This window comes from Hemicordylus capensis, chromosome 3 (assembly GCF_027244095.1).
Source record: "Hemicordylus capensis ecotype Gifberg chromosome 3, rHemCap1.1.pri, whole genome shotgun sequence".
Taxonomy (NCBI): Eukaryota; Metazoa; Chordata; class Lepidosauria; order Squamata; family Cordylidae; genus Hemicordylus; species Hemicordylus capensis.
In genome coordinates this window covers 359,148,505-359,169,878 of record NC_069659.1, presented here as the reverse complement: position 1 = coordinate 359,169,878, position 21,374 = coordinate 359,148,505, and the positions used below count along the sequence as shown (strand labels likewise).

The 21,374-nt window shown below is 59.5% G+C and overlaps 2 protein-coding genes across 3 annotated transcripts in view; one reads left to right on the top strand and one right to left on the bottom strand.

The window, feature by feature from the left end:
• LOC128349411 (D-beta-hydroxybutyrate dehydrogenase, mitochondrial-like) overlaps positions 1–21,374 on the bottom strand; it is a 196,840-nt gene that overhangs the window by 10,133 nt on the left and 165,333 nt on the right. The window contains exon 2 of one of the 2 annotated variants that reach the window (XM_053305627.1): positions 4,302–4,375. The gene's annotated coding sequence lies outside the window, so the exon portion shown is untranslated. Of the gene's footprint in view, positions 1–539; positions 664–4,301; positions 4,376–21,374 lie in introns of those variants that run through there. The other variant, XM_053305626.1, reaches the window with a different exon arrangement.
• On the top strand, positions 4,229–21,037 carry LOC128350644 (D-beta-hydroxybutyrate dehydrogenase, mitochondrial-like). The gene is made up of 5 exons (XM_053309033.1): positions 4,229–4,642; positions 13,346–13,456; positions 14,875–15,019; positions 15,405–15,557; positions 20,166–21,037. The coding sequence occupies exons 1-5, from the start codon at positions 4,229–4,231 to the stop codon at positions 20,633–20,635; spliced, it is 1,293 nt and encodes a 430-aa protein (XP_053165008.1). The 3' UTR covers positions 20,636–21,037.

Below are 21,374 nucleotides of genomic sequence, written 5' to 3'. Positions count from 1 at the left end.
AGCAGCAAGAGGCCATCTGGGAGCGCCACGGCGGGCGGGGGGGCTGGGTTGGGCCGCCCCCGGCAGGCAAAGCGAGAGTGGGGCGAGCCGGCAGAGCCATGCCCGACTCCTGTCCCCCCCGTCCCCCCGCCCCGGCCAGGCTGGCTCTGGGATGGAGGAGTCGAGGGCGGGGGCTGGAGGCTGCCCCCCCCGGGGCTCAGAGGGAAGCCCCTCCCGCTGTCTGCCGAGCCCCCTCCCTGCCTCTTGCTAGGAGGCCCAGAGTCTGCTCCAGGGAGTCAGCGCTGAAAAGCCCCAACCCAGGAGGAGCCGGGGGGGGGGTGGGGGGCTGGCCAGCGGGGGCCTGGCCACGGCCGGCTCATCCCAACCCCGAAGAGCCCTGCGGCCGGGTCAGGCCCAAGGAGGCCCCTCTAGGCCAGCCTGCTGCTTCTCACCGTGCCCCCCCCACCCGGCCCACCCGATGGCTCCCAGGCCAGAAGCCGTAGCCCCCTCTGGCCTGGGGGCATCGGGTGGCCCCCAGGGAGGCCCCCTGACAGGCTCACCTGGATGGGGAGAGAAGCCAGGGAGGGGCCCCGAGGAGGGCCTGGGCAGCCCAGCAACCGTTGCCAGGCAACCAGAATGCGGCTGCGAGGGAAAGAGGCAGCGGCAGGGGGGGCACAAAGGCCAAGGGGGCTTCTGACCCCCAGCAGAGTGCACTGACGGGGGGGGGCAGCCGAGGGAGGTGGCCTTCCCTGGAGCAGGCCAGCCGGGGAAGGGCTGAAGCGGGCCTGACGGGAGGGGAGGCAGCGGGGAGAAGCTGGCACCCTGCGACGGGCTGCGTCCTTCTGGGGGCCGCTTCGGGGGGGGGATCCCGAGACACCCGGCCAAGCTGCGGGAGGGAAAGCAAGGCGGGCGGGGGCTGCCGGCAGGGACTGGCCAGCGCAGGGACTCCGAGGAGGCCAGGAACTCCTGGGCACACACACACCCCCCCCCGGTGCGCTGGGCCCGGAGGACGGGGTCCTGAGGCAGGCCGGAGCGGCAGGGGGCAGAAGCGGTGCAGGAGCATCACCACGCCACCACGCCCCCCCCGCCCCACGGAGGAAAGCACCTCCTCTGGGCTGCGTACTGGGGCAAGGGAGGACACAGGGTCTCGGAAGCCGCCGGGCACGGATCGGGGCCAAGGGATCTCCTCCTGCTGCTAGCTGAGCCCTGAGGCGCCTCTTCGCGGGGGGGGGGGGCTCTCTCCTTCTGTGGGGGTGGGGAGCAGCAGTCCCTCCCCAGCCCGGCCCCCCTCCTGTCCCAGTGGCAGCTGCCGCCACAGGGGTCTATCTCCTGCTGCTGCTGCTTCTCCGACCGCGGCCCCTCGGGTGCACCGACCCATCCCTCTTGCTACCAGTGGGGGCTGGTGGTTCCTGGGACTGGGGAGGGGGGTACGAGGCAGGGCAGGTGAAGGGTGGAGCCACAGGTAGGGAGAGGTGGAGACAACTGTGGTCAGCTGGAGAGGTGGAGCCAGGAGGAGGCAGGTGCCTTAGCAATGGCAGTCCAAGCACAGATTTGTAGCGAGCGTGTGGCATCAAGACACACACACACACACACACACACACACACACACACACACACACAAACATCCCAATTACTCATCAGCAGAGATACAGAGAAACATGGCAAACATCAGTTGCTTTATAGTGCTTAACAGGACTACTGCAGTGTGTAGATTTGTATCTAACATGGCAGGATCAAAACACAGGAACACACAGGAGAAGAACTGTACAAGCCACAAGTAAAGCACTGGGTGACCCTGGGACAGTCACTTGTCTCCCAGCATAACCTTCTCATAGGGCTGTTCGGAGGATAAATGTAACCACGTGCACCACTCTGGGCTTCTTGGAAGAAGCACAGGCTATACTTGTAAAAGTAAATAAATCTATATAACCCACAGGTAAAGCAGAGACCAGCTACAAAAGTTGGAAACAAATGCATTCTGAAGTTACAAGGGCAGCTCTGCTGCCTATTTCAAAAATGCATACACAAATAATAGAAAAGTCACAAGTGTTTCACTGACACTTGCTGCAGCTATGAACCATCTTCTGTGACGCAGAGGACACCACGGGAAGCAAAGATGCATGTGGACACCCTCTCCCTACTCCCTGCCTGCTGAAGAGCTGGGTGCCACTCTGCCTGCCTTGGGTGCCCACCACTGCCTGGGTGTCCTTCCTAGCAAGCAACAAGTGTTTTTGTTTTTAAAATAGAGATCACTTCCTTAATCCTTGCCCAATGAACCATAACCCCAGGGGACATATTGATGCTACAGATACTGGCCAGAATCCAGAGAAAAACCTGGTTAGCTCTCTGCATAGCAAATGGGTTTTTAAAAATTATTTCCCTCCCAACATTATTGTAAACCACTCAGACACACAAGAACGGCTGCCACTGTGTGTGTGAGCACCCTCCCTCCTCGGCATGCAGGGCCGCCTGGAACCCTGCAGAAGCGAGTGCAAAGCCTCCTTCCCACAGCACCAGGTGGGGTCCCTGGCCAGGCTCAGCACAAGGCTGGCCCATCTGGGAAGCAGGGCAAGGCGGTCGCCTCAGGCATGGGGGCAGCGGGGGCTGCACGGGCCAGCAGCCCCACCTGGGAATGCTTGCTGAGCCTTCAGCACCCACTGGCTGGAGGGGGGCGGGGTTAGGGTTAGGGTTAGCAGAGGCTGCATAGGAACCGAGGAAGCTGCCATATCCCGAGTCAGACCATTGGGCCATCTCGCTCAGGATCGCCTACCCAGACTGGCAGTGGCTTCTCCCATTTTGCAGGCAGGAGTCTCTCCCAGCCCTGTCTTGGAGATGCTGCCAGGGAGGGAGCTTGGAACCCGCTGCCTGCAAGTAGGCAGGTGCTCTTTCACTGAGCTACGGACTCACCCCCTCAAGGGAAGATCTTACATAGTCTCCACAGGTAGTCTCCCATTCAAATGCAAACCTGGGTAGACCCTGCTTAGCAAAGGGAACAATTGACACTTGCTACAAGACCAGCTTTCCTCCATGGGCCACAGTGCACATGGCGCTGTCCACAGGAGCATAGCTATAGCTGAAGGGGGGGTGTCCTTGGCCCTCCCCAGGGAGAAGGGCCCCCACCAGCTGGGTGACCGCTTGCTCTTTGTTCCTCCCCCCCCATCCCTACAGAGGAGCCCCCCCTCACCACTCTTTGTCCCAGGGCCCCCCCTTCACCTGACCCCCCCCCGGGGCAATGCAGCTGGCTCTCACAAGGCCAGTCCGCCACCCCTGCTCAGGAGCAGCCCCTGACCCCTGAAGGGCCCCCTCCCCAGCAACAGCCAAGCCAAGGAGAGGCCGGACCCCGGAGCCAGCCGCAGCCGCAACCCCGGGGGTCCGCTCAGGGCCCCGCTTCCCTCCCGCTTCTGCCGCCAGCCCTGCTGCGAGGGGGGGGAAGCAGCCCAAGGAACGGGCTGGCCGGGGGGGAGGGGGGGAGGGAGGGGCGCTCTGACGAGCGGAGCCCGGCCCGCTGCAAGCAGGAGGGAGGAGGAGGAGGAGGGGCGGCCGGGGCGGGGCGGGGCGGGGCTCAGGGGGCGGCCGCAGCTGCGGAGCTGACACCGCCCCCGCCGGGGCCACCTGCCTGCGGGGAGCCGGGGGGGGGGCAGACGAGACGACGGGGGAGGAGAAGCGCCCCCCCGCCCCGCCCAGGCCGGAAGCAGCGAGGGCAGGGAAGGAAGGAAGGAAGGGGGCGCACCGCGGGGGGGGGGGCGTGCGGGGGGGGCGGCTGGCGACGCCGGGACTCCCGCTCCCTCCCCGCGCAGGAGGAGGCTGCCGCTGCCCCCCCCGGGCCTGCCCCCGCCCCAGGAGACCGATCCAGCCCCCAAGGAGCCCCAGGCCGGCTGCACCCCGAGCGGGGGGGGGCGTCATCTCGCCGCCAGGAGGAGGCTCGGCTCGGCCCCGCCGGGGGGGGGTCTCGGCGCCTCGGGCCCACTTCGCCCCCCGGAGATCCTCCGCCCCCCCCCCGGCCTTGCGGGCGAAGCGCAGCAGCAGCAGCAGCGCTGGCGGGGAGGGGCCTCCCCGGGGTTGGACAGTCTTGCCCCGGCCGGAGAAGGAGGGAGTTGCCGGGCCCCCCCCGGGGTCAAGGGGGGCAGCGCGCTGGGGCTGCAGGAGACCCAGCCCGACCGGCGGCTCCGGAGGGGGGAGGGGGCGGCTGCAGCCCGAGCAGCGCGCAAGGCGGGCAGGCCAGGGAGGCCGGGAGATCGCCCGCCCGCGGATGCTGCCGGTGGAGCCCGGCACCTGCTGGGGGGGAGGGAGGGAGGGAGGGAGGCAGGCACGGGGGGGCTTACCGGGCGGATGGGCGGCGGGTAACCTTGGCGGGCTGGTGGCGGCTGCGGCTGCTCCCGGCGTCCTCCTCTTCCTCCTCCTCCCGCTGCGGCTCCGCCTCCTCCTGCCCCGGCGAGGAGGAAGTGACCTCATCCCGCCTCCGGGGGCTCGCCCGCCTGCCTGCCCCGCCCGCCCCGCCCCGCGCGCGGAGGACGGACTGAGCACCGCCCCCCCCCCCGGTCGTCGCCGCGAGACACGGACTGGCGGCCCAGGAGGCCGCAGCAGCAGCCGCCTCTTCCTCCTCCTCCTCCTCCTCCTGCTGCTCTGCGGGCGGCGGCTGCCCCGCCTGGGCGGATCCCTCCCCGTGAGTAGCCCCCGCCCCCCCCGCAGCCGGACCCCCCACCCCATTTCCCGCGGCGCCAGGAGGTGGCCTGGGCGGTGGCTCCTTCGGAGAGGGGCGCGGTGTGGAGCCTCCAGGCCCAGGGGCAGCAGGCGGCCCCCCACGCCAGGGAGAGGCACGCAGGCCGCAGCAGCCCTGGCAGCGCAGGGAGGTGCCTGTCCCCCGAGGGGGCCCTGCTCTCTGGGTGGCTGCACCCACCAAGCCCTCCTGCCCCCCCCCCGCGCTTCCGCCTCCTGGAGCTGGTCGGCATTCTGCTGGGGAGGGGGCCGCCTTCCCCCAGGAGTTCCAAAGAGTCCTCCCTTCTCTGGCTCAGTGTTGTCTGCCCAGGCTGGCAGCAGCTTCTCCCAAGTTGCAGGTAGCCAGGGGGGTCTCTCAGCCCCGTCTTGGAGATGCTGCCAGCAGGGAAGGAGCTTGGGACCTACATGCCCTTCCCAGAGTGGTGGCGCCATCCCCTAAGTCTCCCTTTCATATGCAACCAGGGTGGGCCCTGCTTAGCAAAGCGGACAAGCCATGCCTGCTCCCACAAGGCCAGCAACCCTAACCCTGCCAAGGTCACTTTGTGCTCACCATCACACACTTTCACTGGTGTTTGTGTTCAGGTGAAGCAGGCTGGAGCCAAGGTTGCCTCTCACAGGGATCCTCAGATGTTGCTGACTACAAATCCCAGCATCCCCAGCTGTTAGAACACAAGAACAGCCCTGCTGGATCAGGCCCAAGAAGGCCCATCTAGTCCAGCATCCTGTTTCTCACAGTGGCCCACCTGATGCTGCTGGAAGCCCACAGGCAGGAGTTGAAAGGGGCCGGCCCTCCCTCCTGCTGTTGCTCCCCTGCAACTGGGACTCAGAGGCACCCTGCCTTTGAGGCTGGAGGTGGCCCACAGCCCTCCGACCAGTAGCCGTTGATAGACCTCTTCTCCACTAAGTCATCCAAACCCCTCTTCAAGCCATCCAGGTTGCTGGCTGTCACCACACATCTTGTGGCAGAGAATTCCACAAGCGGATTATGCATTGTTCATGGGATGACCCCTGGTCCTAGTGTTATGGGAGAGGGAGAAGAATTTCCCTCTCTCCACTTTCTCCACACCACGCAGGATTTCATAGACGTCCATCAGGTCTCCCCGCAGTCGTCTTTTTTCTGAACTCAAAAGCCCCAGCAGGTGCTGTAGTCTTGCCTCCTAAGGAAGGTGCTCCAGGCCCCTGGTCATCGGGGTTGCCGCCCTCTTCTGCACCTTCTCCAGTGCTGCAGTGGCTTTTGCTCGCTTGGGGAGTCTAGGAGTTGTAGTCAACAACATCTGGGGATCCCTGTGGGAGGGAACCCTGCCCAGGAGCCCATCCTCATTCCATGGGCCCAGAGGCTGCCCCCTCCTGCCTGCAGGAATTCGAACCCATGGCCCCTACTGGTGTGACGGGGGACAGGAAGGGCCGAAAGTCTGGGCTGCTGCTGGATCTGACCGTTCTCCCCGCTGGCCGGGCAGCTGGTAGGCCTTCTCTGCTTCTGATTGTCTTCTTAAGAAGCAGCAGCTTCCCGGCCCTCCTGGCAGCAGGGGAGGTGTGGCTGGGGTTCCCAGGGGGCCGGGCGGTGGCTCCTTTGCCCCTCGTGCCCCGGCTGCCTGTGGGCTCCCTTTTGGCACAATGCAAAGAACAAGGGGCCATTTCGGTAGCCATTCAGAGCATTCAAAGCCCTTCACCGCCTTCTTGGAGTCTTTCCGACGTCCCTTGTGAGTGAAGATGGAGGAACTGGCCCTGAGCAACCAGACTGGCTTACTCGAGGAGGCTGCTACTATTGAAGGCGAGGGTAGGATTCGCACCCAGAGCAGCCCTGCTCAGTCTCTGATGAGCCACTGTCTGTGCTGCCCTTGTTTTCAGGAGGAGCTGGGGGGAGAAGCCAGCCGGGCCCCACAGTGGGACTCACTTCCTTTGCTGGGACACTCCCCAGGACAGCCAGGAACCCCCTTGGGCGAGATCCCCTGGGGGTCTGCAGGTGCGGAGCCTGGTAGCAGCCCAGGAAATCTCTTAAGCGGGCTCAGGTGAATGCGGGGTGGCGGGGGGGGCAGGGATCAGTGGCCCTCTTTGAGCCAGGGCCCCTCCCTTGCGCCTGGCAGAGCTGAGCAAAAGCCTGGGATGATGCCGCCGGGCGCCCCCCCCCGCCCCCAAGGCCTGGTTCAGCCGCTGCTGAGAAGGTTTTCTCCCCCTCTCACAAGACCAGACCCCGGCCGGGTTAGCTAGTGAGACTGGCTAGCAGGAGATTTAGGATCGACCAGAGGAAGCCCTTCTTCTCACAGTGCACGGTGCACCTCTGGAATTCCCTGCCACAAGAGGATGTGCTGGCGGCCATCAGCTTAGATGGCATTAAAGGGGGCTTAGACCAGTGCGTGGAGGACAGGTCTCTCTGTGGCTACGAGCCATAAGAACAGCCCTGCTGGATCAGGCCCCCAAGGAGGCCCATCCAGTCCAGCATCCTGTCTCGCACAGTGGCCCCCACCAGAGGCCCCCGAGGAGCCCACAGGCAGGCGCTGAGGCCGTGCCCTCCCGCCTGCTGTGACTCCCCTCCGACAAGCGTGGGTGCCTCTGAATCCCAGTTGCGGAGGAGTCGTGGCGGGAGAGGGGGCACGCCTTCGCACCCTGCTTGGGGGGCTTCCCGGAGGCGTCTGGTGGGCCTCTGCGGGAAACAGGGCGCTGGCTGGCTGGGCTCCCTTGGGCCTGATCCAGCAGGGCTGCTCTGAGGCTCTTCGGAGCCCTGCCTGCCTGGCCTCTCTCTGCCAGGGGGCCAGCAGAAAGCCGGGCGGGGGCGGAGGAGAGGGGCGGGGTCTGCAGCAGCCCCACTTGCCATCCAGGGAGCGAGATCCACCGGCCACTTGTCTGGGGGCGAAGCCGGAGCCCTGGACGCCCTGCGGAAGGAGCTGCTGCTTTTAGCACCTGGAATGAAAGGTCAATGACAGAAACTGATTTTAATTCTGCTGTGCAATTATGAGAATAAAGCACATTGATCCGGCCAATGAAAATGTTCACTAATTTGCTATCTTGCCTTGAGCGTAATTGCTTCACTAATGAACCAATGAAAATAAAGGTGGTGTGTCTGGACATGGGTGATTTGTTTCCTCCTGGTGCGTTTAGGGTGCCGTCCACTTGGCCCGGGGGCCAGAGCAGAGCTGCGCAGAGGGCCCTGGTCTCCTCCTGCCAGTAGGGATCTGTGGGGAGCCTCCCGCCCCACAAGTGTGCAGCACCCGCTAGGGGAGTGGGTCCTACCCTAATGGAGATCGTTTGGGCTTGGTTCAGACCAATCCTGTAATTAAGGGAGCACGATTTCTCATGCCTTTCCTGAATTAGAACAGGTGTCCCCCGCCCAGGACAGCAAACAGCCACGGGCGCTGGAGCAGTCCTTTGCCCCGGCTGTGCGGGGCTCTTCCGGCATTTAGGGTGGCCTTCAGCTATCCAGTGCGACTGCAGGGTGCGAATGTCGGAGAAGGTTCCCTTGTGTAGAGGCCTCCGTTCGTGCAAGGGATTGTACTGGAGGCAAGAGCAGCCGAGACCAGGCTTCTGTTGGGAATCTAGTCCCCAGATCCTCTTGGAAAGCAGCGTAGAAAACACAGAATGCAGACAAAGCATAAAACACCCGCATAGAATTGGCTACGAAGGACCCGCCATGAACAGTCATGTCAAGGCGCTCGGATCTTCATTTCGAGTCTCCCACAGCTTCCATCCAGCTGCCCAGGGTCAGGTGAGGGGGCCAAGTGAACTTCAAATCAGTTTTCCATAATTTTCCCCAGGCTGCCATTTCTATATTATACCCCACATCTTGAGCCCATTTTACCATAGTCATTTTAACCACTTCATCAGGTGGGATGAGCCCCTGGTGGCGCAGTGGTAAAACTGCCGCCCTGTAACCAGAAGGTTGCAAGTTCGATCCTGACCAGGGGCTCAAGGTTGACTCAGCCTTCCATCCTTCCGAGGTCGGTCAAATGAGTACCCAGAATGTTGGGGGGCAATATGCTAAATCATTGTAAACCGCTTAGAGAGCTCCGGCTATAGAGCGGTATAGAAATGTAAGTGCTATTGCTATTGCTATTGCTATTATTTAGCTGGGGGAGAGTAACTGGCCCTATCCACCCCAGTACTTCCAGTGACTGTAGCTGGGGTCTATCTTATGGAAGGTGGCCTGCCGTTTCAAGGTGTTTGCGGAGAGACCCCAGTCCAGACCGTCCTGAAGGAATTGTAGAAGATGTTTCATGATAGCCGGCGCCACCCCCTTAGGAACCCCATGCTTCGTAGACCATCTGAGGAATGCCCTCCAAGTGTATTGATAGATCCTGTTCATGGAGGGGCATCTGGAGGCCAATAGCAATAGCAATAGCACTCACATTTATATACCGCTCTATAGCTGGAAGCTCTCTAAGCGGTTTACAATGATTTAGCATATTGCCCCCAACATTCTGGGTACTCATTTTACCGACCTCAGAAGGATGGAAGGCTGAGTCAACCTTGAGCCCCTGCTCAGGATCGAACTTGTAACCTTCTGGTTACAGGGCGGCAGTTTTACCACTGCGCCACCAGGGTAAAGAGAATCACCACGGTAAAAGGTGCCTCTTTGCCCAGTTAGCATAGTCCTTCACTTCCAACCCCCCCTCTCAATGTCTCGTGACTCAGTTCACAAGATTCATTTTCTCTCTCAGTTTTTCAAAGCGGGGTCTTGGTAGTGGCTTAGTGAGTATATCTGCAAACATGTCATTCGTTGGGCAGTAGATCAGCTTAATTAGTCCATCCTTTTGCAGATTTCTCACTTATATGTACGCCTCTTTACATCTTCTTGTTTGGAGAGTTGAATGCAGCTTTGGTTGTCTTCATACACTGGTATGGGCTGTGGTACATCTGTACCTAGGTCCTTCAGTAGTTGACACAGCCATTGTATCTCGTGACAGCCCTGTGCAGCTGATACATATTCTGCTTCAGTGGTTGATGATGCTGTTATATCTTGCTTCGTGCTTGACCAGCTTATGGCTCCATCTCCATAGAAAATTATGTGACCGCTGGTGGATTTCCTTTCTGTTAGGTCTCCACCCCAGTCTGCATCTACGTATGCTTCTAGTTTTGGTTGACTGTTAACTGGTAGCTTGAGCTTAAAGTGTGCAGTACCCTTTAGGTACCTAACAAGTCTCTTCATTGCATTCCAGTCCTTGACTGTTGGTGATGCAGTCTTTCTGCAAAGTAAGCCAACTGCTGTGCTAATATCTGGCCTAGTGAGTGTACTAATATATAGAAGCTTACCCAATGCTTCACGATATCTATGGTTGTCAGATAGTGGCTCAGTTTGATCTTCTTGCTTTATGTAGTTCACTTCCATTGGAGTTGGTGTAGGATTCGCATTTTCCAGTCTGAGCAGGTTTATCAAGTCTTTAATTTTCTCTTCTTGGTTGATGAGGAAACTTCCATCTTTCTCTCTTTGTACTTGAATGCCCAAGTAGTGTGCAATGTTGCCAAGTCGCTTGACTTCCACATCTCTGTTCAGATGATGCATTATTTCCTTGCTGTCATCTGCCCTGGCGAGGAGGAAGTGACCTCATCCCGCCTCTGGGGGCTCGCCGGCCTGCCTGCCTGCCCGCCCGCCCGCCCCACCCCGCGCGCGGACAACGGACTGAGCACCGCCCCCCCCCCGTCGTCGTCGCGAGACACAGACTGGCAGCGCAGGAGGCCGCAGCAGCAGCAGCAGCCTCCTCCTGCGCGGGGAGGGAGCGGGAGTCCTGGCGTCGCCAGCCGCCCCCCTCCACACGCCCCCCCGCAGTGCGCCCCCTTTCCTTATCCCCGTAGGGCAGAGGGGGCAGGACTGAGGCTGGGAGGGAGCCTTTGCAAGAGCCCACCCAGGGAGTTCAAGGAAGAGGCGAGATTCGAACCCACAGCCCTGAAGTGCAGCTCCGCCTCCTAGTCCCCCACGCTGTGCCAGCTCACGGGCACGCCTGGACACCATGCCCCTCGAGAGATGGCGGGGGCAGCCCCTTGGAGGGGCAACTGGGCGAGGCTTCATCTTCAGCAGGTGCTAGCAGAGAAAAGGCTCCGGCGGCAGCGGCATCTGAAGCAGGCCAAGAGGGACGCGGGCAGGCGGGCGGGCTTGGCGCCCTGCACGGTGCTGCTCCATCCCTTGCCTCGTTTTCGGCCGCAGCGGCCACGCACCGCCGATGCCTTCCTGGAGCTGGACGCCAGGAGCCCTTTCCGGGCTGGGCACCAGCAGGTCCGGCCTCCCCAGTGACCTGCCCAGTTGGGGTGGCGTTCCCAGCCAGGCCAAACCCAGAGCGGCAGCTCCTTCCGCCCCCGCTGCCCCCCCCCCCCGTGCTGGGAGGGGCGCTCTGGGACGCACAGGCTGGGGCTCAGGCAAGAGGCAGGCTTGGGAGAGGCTTCCTTCCTGATGGAGGAGGGCCGCCATGCCTGGCCTGCCCTCTGCTCCGCCGGAAGCTGGCCTTGACCTCCCCAAGTCCCTCGGACTGGCTGGGGCTTGGCCAGCCCTGCCTCTGGCTCCCGAGGAGGGGTCATCCCAGCCCAGGGCTGCCTGCCAGCCTCCTCCCCCAGCCCAGCTGAGCCAGGGCCTTGTCTGTGGCTCCTCTTGTGCGTCTTTCGGAGCTGCAGGGAGGAGAGTCCCAAACAGCCGGGCAGGTGACAGGAGGCGGCCCTTGGCCTGTCCCCGGAGCTGGGGGCCTCCCCTCCCCCAGGAGCGAGGCCAGGCCTCCTCCGGGCTAGCGGGCTGGCTGCCTTGCCACTCCTCCCGCCCCGCCCCGGTGTCCTTGGGAGCCGGTTCCAGGCCTGCCCTTGGCCGAGGGCTGCTGCTGTTGCTGCTGCTGCCCAACAGGTGCTGACGGATTTCCCCCAGCCCTGCTCCCAGTCTGGCAGAAGGCACACCCTGGCCGAGAGCCAGGAGCCGGTCAGGGCTAGGCAGGGGCTCTCCAAGGGCTCCGGGCGCCAAGCAGCAGGCGCCTGCCCCTGGCCCAACACGAGGGGCTCACAAGGCGGGTCCCCACAAGGAGTCCCAGGACAGGCTGGAGCCGCAGCTGGCCTCGGCAGGCGAGGGCAGAGCAGGAGTGGGGGCCCGGGGGAGGGTCTCTGGCCGGAGCAGGGAGCAATCCTGCCCGTCCAGCTGCCGCAGGCCAGCCAGGGAGAGCCCCCAGCTCCGGCTTCTGAGGGGGGGGTCCCGGCAGCCTCAAGCCGCTGCTTGGGGGACTCTCCCCTGGGCCCCCTGCCCTCTGCACCCGCTCTCCATCCCATCCCACAGAAGGGGCAGCGTCGCTGGGGAGCAGGTGGGCTTAGTGAGCGCGAGGCTGGCTCTCCTGGCAGTGCCCGCCCGGGGTGCCGGCCACAGCCCTGTCCAGGCGGCCAGCTCCCCCCCCCCGAGACACAACGTCAGCCGGCGGCGCCCCTGCCCTGGCCACACCACCAGGGGGCAGCTTTTCAGCCCCGGGCAGCCTTTGGGATGCTCTGCAGGTCTCAAAACAGACCCTCGGGTGTTTGCAAAGGTGAGCAAAGGGTGGCCGCAAGGGCCAGCAAGCCCTTTCCCTGTCCGAAGCCGCTGCTGGGGCTTCTGCATTTAGAAGAGAGGCCAGGCGAGAGCCCTTGGAGGAATTCTGCACGGTGGTCGCCTCCTTCTCACAGTAGAACTCCACGGAGCTGCTGGCAGGAGGTCCAGGGTGGGCAGCGTCACCCAGCTAATGCCTGCAGGGGTGTCGCTGTCGTTGAGTGGATGGGTTCAAGGAACCTGGAGCTGCCAGAGAGAGGGATGAGCCCGGCCCCCCTCCTCCCTCGCTGCGCCCCTGAATGGCTGGAATCTCTGGCTGCCCGGTGTGGCGATTCCCACTGGCTGAGAGAGCTTGAAAAGGAGATTGGACTAAGTCATGGCAGCTAGGCCATCCTTAAGCATGATAGTGCAGCCGAGCCTCCATATTCAGAGGCAGGCTACCTCTGCATACCAGTGCGGGTGGGCAGGTGCCCCCGTGTCCTGCTTGGGGCTTCCCAGAAGCATCATCGGTGGGGCCCCTTTGGCCTGAGCCAGCAGGGCTCCTCTGAGGTGCTTAAAGGCAGCAGCCATTTACTCCTTTGCAAAACTTACATAGATGTGTGTGTGGTTCTCCCCACCCCAATAATCAGAAGACTACAAAAACCAAACAAAACCACTGGGCAGCTATTCACTGGGTGGCAGCTTGCCTTGGTGTGGATGTAACCACTAGGTCAGCTGGGGCATCCTGCCCAAATGAGGAGCAGGACTGTCTGCCTCTCAGTCACCCTGAGCGTGTCTCTCATTCGCCACTTTGCCACGCAGTGGCTCTCTCTGGCTCCTGACGTGGTCTGCCCCCCCCCACTCCCAGCCGGCTCCATCCGCCTCAGGGGGTGCACTCATCCCCTCTGGGTCCAGGGCTGCCTGCCTTGGCAACCCACAGAGAGTGGGGCAGCACTGCCCTCCTCCGCTCTGGCTGCCAGGCTGCCTGGGGCATGTGCCCCCCCCCAGGCCTTCCTGGCCAGGCCTTCCTGTGAGCCGAGGGGGCCCTCCAGGCACAACCCCCCACCCCCCTCCCGGTCCTGCGTTGTGGCCGGGCGTCGGCGCCTGGCTCTCCCCGGGGATGCCCACCAGGCCTGCTGGCCGCTCTGCTGCTGGGCCCGGATCCTCTGCGCTCATCTTTCTCCTCCCCTCCTGCAGGCTGGCGGGAAGGCGGTGCTGATCACGGGCTGTGACAAGGGATTTGGCTACGCCGCGGCTCGGCACTTGCACGCCCAGGGATTCACCGTCTTCGCGGGCTGTCTGCTTGGGGTGAGTAGGACGGTGCCTGCTTGTGGGAGCCTGCTTGGGGAAGCCGGGCCCTTCGGGAGAGGCTCTCCAAAGGGTGCCCTCTTGAGAGGGGGAGGGCTGCCCTGTGGTGGCCCCCATGCCCCAGCTAGATCTTCACTGCCCAGCCCCACGGCAAGATGGCTCGAGAAGGGGGAGCCGGAAGGCAGGGAAAGGGCAGGCAAATGCAGGCAGCACCCCGCGACTAAACGGGACCGCTGTGCTGTCCAGCCGTGCAAGGGGCAGTGGGGGGCGTGGAAAGGCCCAGGTCCTCTCTTGAGCTCCCTTTGGCCTGCCAGGTGCAGCTCCGTCCTGACCCCCAGAGAGAGCAGCAGACCGAGCCTCGGACCAGCCTTGCCCACGGAGCCCCACGCTCTGTCCCGGCAGTGTCCAGCAAACTGGGCAGGCGGGGCTCTGTTCCTAAGCGTTACAGCCACTGGCCATTGCTAGGTCCACCCCCAAGGAACGCCCTGCCGGCAGTTGCTGAGAGCAACAGAAATGGCCGGAAAGGCACCGCGTGGCCCTGGGCTCTGGGACACCAAAGCCACCTCCGTGGCTGCCTGGAGTCAGAACTGAGAGCCCTCAGCCCCCGGGGTCCGGAGGAGCAGGGCTGGCTGGCTGGCTGGCCGGCCCCTCCCTCCCCCAGCCCGGGCAGGCAGGGTCACCTTCTCCCTGGGGCTCCTGGCCGCGCGGGGCTCCTCAGCTGACCCGCTCCTTGGGCAGCAGCCAAGGGCAGAACGTCTCTTTCCAAACTCAGCCGCTGGAGGCCTGCCAGGAGGTGAGCCGTGCACTGCTTGGAGCTGGCCTGGCCAATGCAGCGGCTGCCCTTCCCCTCCCCAGGGTGCGTGGGGCTCCCACGTGGGGCCGAGGGAGATGGGTGCAGAGGGCTCTGTGGGGCTGAGAGGCTGTGACGCCCACCTGCCCACCCCCACCGGCTGCCTTGGTCTCCCTTTCACCACCGAAGGCCCCACGACCATCCCAGCAGCAAGGGGGGGGGGCGCCACCTCCACCCCTCAAAACTTCTGCGGCAAAGTCCTGACGCCAAGGTGGGGTGGGGGTGGGCACAGTCGCGGGAGCCCCCCCTCCCCTGAAGACCCCCTCCTTGGGTGCCGGCGGGGGGGGGGGCGATGACCCAGAGACTGCTGCTGTTGGCAGATGATGCATCACTCATTTATTTATATCCTGTTTTCTGCCATTAGAGTCACACTCTGGATAACAACAGCCTTAAAAATAGGATTAGGGGGAAATTGGTGACAACTGTTTCCACATTAAGAGCCACTGATAGCCAACTTAAAAAAAAACAAGCCCAAGCACCTTAAGGCCAAGAGGCAGCCTAAGATGGGGGGGTGGGGGTGGGGGGGAGGCCTGCTGCGGGCACTGGCACAAGGGCTTGTCTTGGGCAGGACCACGGAGGCAGCCCCGGGGCCAGGGAGCTGGCCAGCCTGGAGTCCGGCCGCCTGCATGTCCTGCAGCTGGATGTGAGCAGTGAGGAGGAGGTGGGGCGCGCCCTCCGGCGGGTGGAGGAGACCCTGGCGGAGCCTGAGCAAGGTGGGCAGCTGAGCAGGGGGAGAGCAGCTGGGGCTGCAGGGGGTGGGGTGGGGCGGGGTGGGGGGGTCAGCTGAAAGAGAGAGTGGGGAGGGGATATGGAGGAGATGCTGCTGCATCCCTGGGAGGGCTGACCTCTCGCTCCCCTGCTGCAAGTCCCCTTTGTTTGGGGGGGGGGTGTCTACAGGCCAAGTGCCCACTGGAGGGCTCTGGAGGCGCCCCCTCCCTCTTGTCTTCTCCAGGATGGCTCTAGCTGGGGGGGGAGGAGGAGGAGGGTGCTCCTCCTCCTCCTCCTCCTGCTCCTCCTCCTCCTCCTGGGAAGGCCCACTGGCCCATTCCTCTGCAGCAGGTGACTCTCCCCGGGTGCGCCCCCTTTTTTGCCCGGCAGGTCTGTGGGGCTTGGTGAACAATGCCGGCGTGGCCTCCTTCGGAGATGTGGAGTTCACCAGCATGCAGAAGTACCAGGCAGTGGCAGCTGTCAACCTGTGGGGCACCATCCGCGTGACCAAGGCGTTCCTGCCCCTGATCCGCCGCGCGAGAGGTACAGGGAGCCGGGAGCCCAGAGGGCGCTGGTGGCAGGGAGGGGGCCGCTGGCTTCTGCCCCTGCAGCACTTCATGCCTTTGGCCACACAGCCGGGGGCAGGAGGGGCAGGGAGGAGGGGAAGGGGGCAGAAGGGGGGCAGACCCCTAACCCTGACCCAAACCGGCGTGCCTGGAGAACTCAAGGAAGACGAGCTGGGCTGGGGCTGGCCGGCATCTGAACGATGGCTCCATCCTGGCCCAGGACACTTCCCAGAGCTTCGCGGTTGTCCAGACTCACCAGGCCTCATCCCCAAAGTCTGTTTCCAATGTGGTGTAAAAAAGAAGTCATTGAGGAGAGAGTCTCTGAGGCGGCCGGCAGGGAGCCTTTTTCGTGGAGAAGATAAATGGCAGAAATAAGCCGAATGGTGCACTGTGGGCTGCAAAGCATGCAATTTGACAGAAATGTTCTCAGATATGTGTGGTTTTAGAAAGTATAAGTGGGCACCCCCAAAATTCAAGACGGTGGCTGAAAATCCAAAATTCAATATGGTGTCGCAATATTGCATGTTTAAGCTCACCAGAATCATTCAAATAGTGATAAAGGCTTGAGATTTGGCAGGCATGTTGTCAGATATGAGTGGTTTTAGAAAGCCAAGGTGGGAACCCCAAGATTCAATATGGTGGCTAAAAATCCAATATGGTGGCTAAATGTAAATATGGTCTCACTATATTAAATGTTAAAAATCATCAGATTCCTAGTGATACAGATCTGAGCTTTGGCAGAAATGTCAGTTACTTATTGTTTTGGGAAGTAACTTCAGGCACACAAAAAATCAGATGTGGAGGCTACAAATCCAATATGGTGGCTAAACATTGTAGCTAGAAATAAAATAAAGATGGTGTCACACTATTAAATGTTGAACATCTTTCGAATCATTCAAAAAATAGTTATATAAAATTGAAAAATATGATCCAGATTGTATTGAATACATTTTATATGATGGAAAGGAGCATCAGAAAGGAGCATCAGAATTTGCACAACAGGTTTCTGAAAAAATTGAGCTAATATCTCTTAACCATCATCAACAATGCTTACATATGGTTCAATTGACTGGTTATGGCAGACCTATTAGAGTAATTAAACAAAGGACCTCAATGGCAAGACTAACACTGGATTAATGGGGCGGGGGTGGGGGTGGGGTGGGGGTGGCAGCTTTCTAATCCAAGCAGGAACAGCTGCACAGTCCACTGCAGTCGAGGCCTTTTTGAAGCATGCACACCTTACTTTGCAGTCAGTTTGCAGGCACATTTTGCAAGTTCCTTGCAGCATCCCAACAGGTGGACGTGTTGTCCAAAGGGTGTTCCATGTTGCTCCCTCTTTTTCCCATCCCCGCACTCAGCGGGACTTGCCATGTTCGGCTGGCATGCCGTTGCCTGGCCCCAGACTGTTCTTGCCTGGTATGCAGCCCACTTTGAGTGTCGTTTGAGTGCATCCAGGGTGGGCAGAATCTCAAAATAAGTTTTCTGTTTCCTTGCAAAAAGTTCCAGTCTTGCACCATTCACATGCCTGGCTGTACTCCCTCTGTCGTACATGATTACCACAAACCTCTCCAAGATCTGGAGATCTTGGTCTTCAGTCACTGCCAGGCACTGGCTCAGTTTTGTAAAAACACTTGACACATCCTCAAACAATTTCCATGCACACCATGCAGACTTCTTGCCTTTGTCATGAAAGGAAGATATGGTATCACACCTAGTGAATGCGAGGAAGAAAAGTAGTCCCCTAATTTCTTCAGGCCCTAATGATTCAGCAACTTCATGGACAGGAATCTGTCGGTACTTTGTGCCTTTCCCAGAAGAAACCCACCTGGTCTGAAGGCCAAGCCCCTTAAGTGTTGGAAGAACTGATATGGTGATGATGAGTACAGTGTCTGTGTCTTTGTCATTGGCTTTGATTAAAAGTTCTTAGCAACCTGGTGTTACTGCATTTCTGGCATGCACAAATATGCACATGTCGGCTTCTTCAGGTTAGCAAGGAGACAAATGATCTATGCAGATCTCTTGATTGCTTATGACATTTCATCCTTTAGTTACAACAATTGTTCCTTCTGCACAGAGTGTGGCTATCTTGTCTGCTAAGAAGTTCACTCTTGTTAGAATCTCTTAAATAGCTTTCCCAGCCATTTGGTTCTGGGCTGGTTCCTGCCACCCTTCTCCTCAGACATTTGCTTGGGCACACCCCTGGTCTCCGCTTTCCAACTGTCCTGCAAGTGCAAATCAAATACAATGTCACATCTCTCGTACATCATAGCATATGCCCATTGCACGTAGAAACACATCCTTGCAGGGTATTCCTGTTCTCTGCGGTGGTAGGCTATTCACCAGTGCTGAGCCATCAATATGATATTATCTGCTGATAATTCCTTCTGTTATATCTGCTTCAGGAATTTCAATCAGTTGAGACTCCTGCTTCTCACAGGAGTGAAGTTTCCCATTGTCACTGAGTGAGGCTGGAGAGAACTGAGTTTCATACTTTAAAAACTCTTGCAAATCCAGTTGTTTGTTCCGACAAGAGATAGAGAGGAAAGGCTGTGAGCAAAGGTTGCAGTCTTCCTTTATCATAGCCTGTGGAGCAACAACCTGCTGCTTGAAGAACCCAACTTGTTTTTCTTAACAGCTCGATAGAAGAGTCTTTCATCTTCATTGTTTGGCCCCACCATGGATGACTTGCACTGCTCTCTACCTGTGTTGTAATGTGCAGAAATCGGGTCAGCAAAACTCTGATCTGCAATATCTCGGGTGTGGAGAACAAGTACATTGCTCTGTCGATTCTTCTGCGAAAGGCTGCCCCATTTCCAGAATCGCATTGGTGAGCTTGAGAATGCTTGTTGAACTCGCTCACACTCTTTGGGGCGATTGCTACTGTTCCTTCGCTCTTTGATACCAGAGGCAGCCTGCCAGAGGTGACTGAAGGAGGAAAGAGAGAGAACAGAACAAGATGACCCCACCTCCCCACCCCCCAAATTACTTTCTGCTGACTCCAGCACCACACCCTCCGGAGATTTTTGAATGCCGTCTCCATTCTATACATGTCCCCAGTCAGGGAGCATTTTAGAGAGGCGATGTCCAAGATGGTTGCCCCGAGAGGTTTTCCTACCTGTGCACCTGTCAGAGATGAGGTCAAAACTGAGTCGTCTAATTCTAAATTTGAAGCGTACTATTGGGGAAAAGTGGTTCCAGAGCATAGAAAGAGTACAAACCAAGAAGTTAGCATTAAGAATTTAAAAAACTCTTACATGAGGGCTGATTGAAATATTTTTGACTACAGTTGTCCTAGTGCATTCAAGTGTGTGCAAAACAGAAGGGAAATGTATGTTTTCTTAATGTGGCCATGTTAATATAACAACACCATATTAATTTTCAGCCATCATGTTGCATTTTTGCCCAATATTACTTTCTAAAACCACCCCGATCTGACAACGTGTCTGCCAAATATCAGGTCTTTATCTATAATTGGTTTGATTCTGGTGAGCTTAGATATTTAATATTGTGAAGCCATATTTGATTCTTAGGCATCACTTGGTGACTCTTTTCTGGCACATGTGCCTTGAATTCCTCCCCCAATAGAGTAGTCTTTGCATGAATTGCAGAAACTGGCAAACACCCTCCAGCTGCCGGGCATTTCTTCTCTCGCCATGCTGTGGAGGAACCTGCTTATGCCACCGTGTTGCTAACACTGACCATGGACCAGACTCAGCCAGCCCCCGGATTTCCACTCCTAACTGCTGCCACCAAGAAGACTTTTCTTCTCTCAGGTGGTGTCTGCTGTAGCAGCCCTTCAACCTTTGCAGTAAAACAAAAACCCAGCAGAGTGGAAAGACTTTAGGGGTCAGGTGGAGAAAATCAGACAGGAGCGTCTCAGCTTTCAATACAACAAGCATTAGCTTTGGTTTCTTGGTACAGCATCACATTAAAAAGAAAACCAGTTACCATCAGAGCGTAAGGGCAGAAATAAAACCTTCCACTTCCTCAACCAGTTCTTCCTTGCTGCTGATAAGGACTAAGCCCAGGATAGCCGACCCCCTGGCTGGCTCCTTCTCCCACCCATAGGAACACAGGGAGCTGCCGTATACTGAGTCAGACCACTGGTCTATCTAGCTCAGTGTGGTCTTCACAGACCAGCAGCGGCTTCTCCAAGGTTGCAGGCAGGCGTCTCTCTCAGCCCTCTCTTGGAGATGCTGCTGCCAGGGAGGGGACTTGGGACCTTCCTTCTGCTCGCCCCATGATCCTCTGAGGGGAATCTCTTCCAGGGCTCACACTTCTGGTCTCCCTTTCAAAAGCAACCAGGGCAGACCCTGCTTAGCTAAGGGGACCAGTCCTGCTGGCCACCACCAGACCAGCTCTCCTCACCAGCTCACCCATCGCTCTCTGGATGAGGGAGACAGGCTCCCAGCTCAGAGAGCGTGACGTCCCAGCAGGGGGGCTCCCGTCCCGCTTTCAGAGAGCCAGGCCGGACGTTGCTCCCGGCCCCAGGCATTAGCACAAGCACCCCCACCCCCACCCCTGGCACAGCCGTCCTGCAGAGTGGCATTGGGGGGTCTGTGTCTGCCTGCTTGCTCCTCTCCAGGCCGGGTGGTCAACGTGGCCAGCATGTTGGGCCGGATGGCTGCTCCGCTCCGCTCCTCCTACTGCATCTCCAAGTACGGGGTGGAGGCCTTCACCGACTGCTTGAGGCAGGAGATGTATCGCTGGGGCGTTGGGGTCGTCGCCATTGAGCCCAGCAACTTCATTGCTGCCACCGGCATCCTGACCCAGGAGGGCGTCGAGGCGGAGGCCCTGGAGATGTGGCGTGGGGCCAGCGAGGAGGTCCGTGTGGACTACGGAGAGGACTACCTCCTGCGGCAGGCCAGCCAGATGAAGGCCTTCGTGAGGAGCGGCCTGCCGGATGTGGGCCTCGTTCTCAATGATATCACCGACGCACTCACCGCCCGACACCCTTACGCCCGCTACAACCCCATGGAGGCCAAGTGGTGGGTCCGACTGCAGGCCATGACCCACTTGCCCACCATGCTGGCCGACTGGCTTTATTTCAAGTAGCTGCAGGCTGTGGCACCAGCTAGTGTGCCACAAGCATCCACCCAGCAGCCTGACTGCTGACTGCCCACCGGATGTCCTTCAGGAATTGCCACTTTTGTTGTGGGAGGAAACAACAGTGGTGTTTCCAGACATCTATTTACATAAGAACAGCCCTGCTGGATCAGGCCCAAGAATGCCCATCTAGTCCAGCATCCTGCTTCACACAGTGGCCCACCAGATGCCACTGGAAGCCACAGGCAGGAGTTGAGGGCCTGCCCTCTCGTCTCCTGCTGTTACTCCCCTGCAACTGGTATCCAATGCAAGAGGCATCCTGCCTATGAGGCTGGAGGTGGCCTATAGCCTTCCGACTAGTAGCCGTTGAAAGACCTCTCCTCCATGAAGTTATCCAAGGCCCTCTTAAAGCCATCCAGGTTGTTGGCTGCCACCACATCTTGTGGCAGAGAATTCCACAAATTGATTATACGTTGTGTCAAAAAGTACTTCAATTTGTTGGTCCTAAATTTCCTGGCAATCAGTTTCATGGGATGATCCCTGGTTCTAGTGTTATGCGAGAGGGAGAAGAATTTCTCTCTATCCACTTTATCCACACCACACATGGTTTTATAGACCTCTATCATGTCTCCCCGCAGTCGTCTTTTTTCTAAACTAAAAAGCCCCAGGTGTTGAAGCCTTGCCTCAGAAGGAAGGTGCTCCAGGCCCCTGATCATCTGGGTTGCCCTCTTCTGCACCTTCTCCAGTT

What these genes read in the sequence shown, in the direction of transcription:
- LOC128350644 (XM_053309033.1), top strand. Translation starts at nt 4,229, where the DNA reads ATGCTGCCGGTGGAGCCCGGCACCTGCTGGGGGGGAGGGAGGGAGGGA. An exon ending in TCGCGGGCTGTCTGCTTGGG is followed by an intron (nt 13,457 to 14,874) that starts GTGAGTAGGACG and finishes TGTCTTGGGCAG; the next exon opens with GACCACGGAGGCAGCCCCGG. An exon ending in CCTGGCGGAGCCTGAGCAAG is followed by an intron (nt 15,020 to 15,404) that starts GTGGGCAGCTGA and finishes TTTGCCCGGCAG; the next exon opens with GTCTGTGGGGCTTGGTGAAC.